Below are 4992 nucleotides of genomic sequence, written 5' to 3'. Positions count from 1 at the left end.
TATATATATATATATATGTATCGTAATTTCTTAAGTAACTACATTTTATGTTTTGCCTCGACAATTTCTGTAAAATGAAAGCAACTCTGATCTCCGATCTACACTATTTCATCAGTGAAAACTTGCCTTAAAGCGACAAGCGACCTCTAAGTTAAGAAATTTGAATTTCGACAGAGAAAGATTTTTCTTTTCAGAATAATATTACATCGAGTAGGTATTCTTTACTTAAAATATTTTATAATTTATGTTTTTCGCTTATGTTTCATAAAAATATGATGATATATGGATAAAGTGATGATTGTAGTATAATATTTAACGCAATTTTGTTCGTGTTCTTTTAATATTACATAGATATTGGTAGATTAGTGAAATGTGATTAGTTAAATGTAATTTATTTTGTTTTAGCAATGGCTGAAACTTCAGCAAAAAAAACAAAACAGGAGAAAAAGGCTTCAAAGGAAACCACAACCCCAGCAGATAAACCTTCTATCAAAAAGAGACCTTTGAAAAGACATGGCAGGTTATATGCTAAAGCTATATTTACAGGTTACAAACGTGGTCTACGTAATCAACATGAAAATACTGCTCTCCTAAAAGTGGAAGGAACAACTGCAAAAGATGATAGTTGGTTCTATGTAGGAAAAAAGTGTGTCTACGTATATAAAGCAAAAAACAAGACTTGTGTTCCTGGTAAACCTAAGTCTGTTAAATCTAAAGTTAGAGCAATTTGGGGTAAAATTACAAGGCCGCATGGTACAAGTGGTGCTGTTAGGGCCAAGTTTCGGAGGAATTTACCAGCTAAAGCCATGGGACATCGTATTAGAATTGTAAGTACTTCCAGTAAAAATTTTACTGTGCTGCAAAATGTGCTCTGATGTACTTTGTGTATGTCAAAATTTACAGATTTAATATTATATATTTTAAAGTAGAAAAATTGTGGACGAAGAATGTTAAAAGAATCCAAAAACGAACTAGAATATTGATTACGCCTCACTAAATAGTGCACTTATTAGATAACGTGAATATTTTGAAAATCGGATAAATGCATTTAAGTTGATGTTTCCAAAAGAAAGATGTTAATTCATAGTACAAGCCATTTTATTTAATTGTTATTTTTTTTAATTTAAAATAAACCTTGAACATAGTTTAATAAATTGAAAATAACTCCAAAACTTGCAAAAACAATGTATAGGAATTTTTTATTAGAACTTAAATTCAAGGCATTTTTTTTAGAAACACCGACCAGAATCTTCGCCACAAGTTGACAAATTTGTGTAGTATTCAGCAAATTTTGCTCATAATCAATTAATCATACATGGTCTGCCAACATTTTGGTTTATGGTGGATGGTTTATCGATGATCAGACTTTAGCGCAGAGTGCACAGCTTTGCTGTTTTTGTTTGTTCGGCTCACGCGAGGATGCCTGTCCTGTCAGAAGAAACACAGTCCGACGTGATACACATCCCTCACCGTACGCCTTTTATAACATTTGATACGTTTCTGTGACTTTCACCATAAAATAAAACGTGATTGTTATACGCTGTTCAATGTTCGTTTCCATAACTACCAAAAACTCGCTTCATGCAAAACATTATAACTTTGTAGTAGATACACGTATACTGATGAAATTTTATTCAGTCACTTAGAGGGCATTGCTCTACATAGTTCCGTTGACTGCACATAGATACTGCCACGCACTTCACTGCAATAAAATCAGTCTTAAAACTTAATAGCCAGACTTTTCTTAGAAATACCATCCAGTTAATTAATATTAGTTAGAAAATTAGTTTCTGATATACTGATTTAAGATTTAATAGCCAACTAGACTTAACTGATAAATTTTTATCTATAGTGTCAGTAACAACTATTATGAAATTTCAATTTTCCTGAAATGTTATTAATGAAACTCTAATTCGTCACCTCAGTTGAATTATAAACCATAAAATAATCCTTTGTTATTGGTCTATTAGAAGTCGGCTTGATTTTAACAAAACTAAAATCAAAGGTTCCTGTGGTCCAAAATATTGTCTAAAAGATTTTTTCAAATACAGATGATAACCATATGATCTATACAAATTTATTTTTGATATATTTCAAAATGGAGGTCTTCAGATAAACTTGTTGGGAAAAAAGGTAGAGATTTATTACTTTTTTTTGTAAATAGAGAGCACCGTGTTTTTTATACGACCTGCCAAAACCATTGACAAGATTCATCTGGTCAAAACCAATCCTTGTTTAAATATACAGGGTGATTCATTAACAATGGGAAAATCGAAAACTGAAGATACTACACGTGAAATGGTGACCATTGGCGCAAACATGCCTCATCCGAAAGTTGATAGTTTCGGAAATACAGTGTTGAAAGTTAAAATTTGAAATCGTTTTTTTGCGATTATTCTGAAAATATGTAGGTTAGGAACTTGAAAATTTGTGAAACTATATTTTTTTAGGCGACGAATAAAATGCGTGTTGTAATTTCAGCATTGCTCCTAGAGGGCGCCACTTATGACCAATTTTACCGAAAATTTAGTTAATAACTTTTTACTCTGTATGTCTAACATGAAACTTGATTCAAAACCTGAAAGAGCTATAATTTTTGCATTAATTATGTACTCTTGTTTCATTTCGGTATCTCGATCCTTTTTCGAGAAAAATCGATTTAACAAACACTATGTTTTGATAATACGAGAAATTAACAATAAAACAAATTAAATAAGTAATTATGATTTAAAGTAATTGTTCGAAGAATTCACCGTTGACACTGATACACTTTACACGTTTTCTGAGATATCTTCGAGTTTGAAACAACATATTGGGATTGCGTCTGACTTCGTTGGCAGCAATTTGTATTCTTTGCCGCAACTCTTCACACGAGCCAATAGATTCTTTGTAAACTAAATCTTTCATTCGAGACCAAATAGAAAAATTAAGAGGATTGAAGTCCGGACTTCTGGATGGCCAAGCAAAAATGCTTACATGGCCAACCCAGCGATTTGGAAAAACTGCATCTAAATATGCACGCACTGGCCGAGAAAAATGTGGTGGTGCTCTGTTGTGCATGAACCACATGTCTCTTCTTAAATAAAGTGGAACTTCTTCAAGCTGTGGAAGAATTTTCTGGCCACCCAGAAGTCTGGACTTCAATCCACTTCATTTTTGTATTTGGAAGAATCTATTGGTTCGTGTAAAGAGTTGTGGCAAGGAATACAAATCACTGCCAACGAAGTCAAATGCAATCCCAATATGTTGCTTCAAACTCGAAGATCTCTCAGAAAACGTTGTATAAAGTGTAAATGTTAACGGTGGATTCTTCCAACACTGACTTTAAATCATTATTACGAATTTCATTTGTTTTATTGTTAATTGTTATAATAACTTGAAGAAACACTTGGTTTGTTTCGTTTTTAATATCTCGTATTATCAAAATAGTGTTCGTTAAATCGATTTTTCTCGAAAACGGATCGAGTTACCGAAATGAAACAAGAGTACATAATTAATGGAAAAATTATTGCTCTTTCAGGTTTTGAAACAAGTTTCATGTTAGACATTCAGGGTAAAAAATTATTAACTAAATTTTCGGTAAAATTGGTCGTAAGTGGCACCCTCTATGCTGAAATTACAACACGCATCTTATTCGTCGCCTAAAAAAATATAGTTTCACAAATTTTCAAGTTCCTAACCTACATATTTTCAGAATAATCGCAAAAAAAAACGATTTAAAATTTTAACTTTCAACACCCTGTATTTCCGAAACTATCAACTTTCGGATAAGGCATGTTTGCACAAATGGTCACCATTTCACGTGTAGTATCTTCAGCTTTCGATTTTCCCATTGTTAATTAATCACCCTGTATAAAGTCATAACTAAACACAAAATAATTCATGTTCATTTATTTTATGTCCAAGACAATATTCAGATGACAATGTCTAAGGACATATATATTTGAAAGATGAGGTCTGCTCGAGATTGAAAAAATTCCTCTGGTTGTCTGTTACTGTAGTTGCTGGATTGTTGTCGATAGTAATTCTAATATCAAAGTGTCCTTTCTTGAAATTAGATTGTTTTGTCAATCTACATCAATCATTTTAAAAGATACTTAAATACATGTGATATTTTAAAAAATGAATCATTGTACGACCTATGTTTGTATTAAAATGTTCTTGGTAAAATAGTGTGCAATTCGAGGCACTAGGTATACAAAAAAAAAATTATTATGGCAATGATGGTTATAGACATTTGAAACCTGAAATTGTAATAGATTATATATCTATGAATTTATGGTGAAATTGTTTACTGAGTAAATTAGTTAATAGTTTCATAAAATTTATTTTTGTGTAATCAGGTTTTGATATTTAATTTTTTTTTGTTTCAGATGCTGTACCCATCCAAGATTTAATTATCTTTAATATAAGAATTTGGAAATATAAACAAATGTTTTTGCTTATAGTTTGTTTTATTTTTTATAACTTAGGATTTAGAGAGAAATATTAAAAATAAATAACTACAAATGATTTAGTTAAATCGGTGATTCTAATCGTAAATTCAAATTATTGTTTTACTTGAAAGTACGAAATATTCAATGTAAGAAAATTTTTTCACTTCTTAGTAGCATTTTTTCACCTGTTGTAAAATTAAAAAAACCAAATCCTTACACTAAAAGTATATTAACAAATTTTGATAATTCCCCATAATGGGTATAAGCAAAAATCTTCAACCATTTATAAGATGCATGGGTGAAAAAAAACGAATTGGCCATACTTGAAGCAGGGCTTGCTTAAATGAAAATAAACTGAATTGGCACAATATTGATTTTTAAGATGTGGAATTTTAAGAAAAAATAAAAAAATATATAATACTCTAAAAAATATATTGTAGAAAACTATAGAAGTGCAATGAATTTATAAAAAGCTTTATATAATAAGACAGCTAGGTACCCACTCCCTGCTCTTTTAAGGTTTGTCATTTTATGTAAAACAAATTAAATATTTTTT

General features: G+C 30.6%; 1 protein-coding gene across 1 annotated transcript; it reads left to right on the top strand.

The window, feature by feature from the left end:
- Positions 1–114: 114 nt before the first annotated feature.
- Positions 115–4415, top strand: LOC108912097 (60S ribosomal protein L35a). The gene is made up of 3 exons (XM_018717260.1): positions 115–210; positions 406–827; positions 4374–4415. Exons 2-3 carry the CDS (start codon positions 408–410, stop codon positions 4395–4397), a joined length of 444 nt encoding a protein of 147 aa, XP_018572776.1. The 5' UTR covers positions 115–210; positions 406–407; the 3' UTR covers positions 4398–4415.
- The last annotated feature ends 577 nt before the right edge of the window (positions 4416–4992 follow it).

The sequence above is a fragment of the Anoplophora glabripennis genome, unplaced genomic scaffold (genome assembly GCF_000390285.2).
Source record: "Anoplophora glabripennis isolate ALB-LARVAE unplaced genomic scaffold, Agla_2.0 scaffold847, whole genome shotgun sequence".
NCBI lineage: Eukaryota > Metazoa > Arthropoda > Insecta > Coleoptera > Cerambycidae > Anoplophora > Anoplophora glabripennis.
This window is presented reverse-complemented; position numbering and strand designations above follow the sequence as displayed.

Bases quoted from the DNA above. Each gene is read 5' to 3' on its own strand.
- LOC108912097 (XM_018717260.1), top strand. From the start codon at position 408: ATGGCTGAAACTTCAGCAAAAAAAACAAAACAGGAGAAAAAGGCTTCA. The intron at 828-4,373 runs GTAAGTACTTCC...TTTTTGTTTCAG, and splicing joins TGGGACATCGTATTAGAATT to ATGCTGTACCCATCCAAGAT.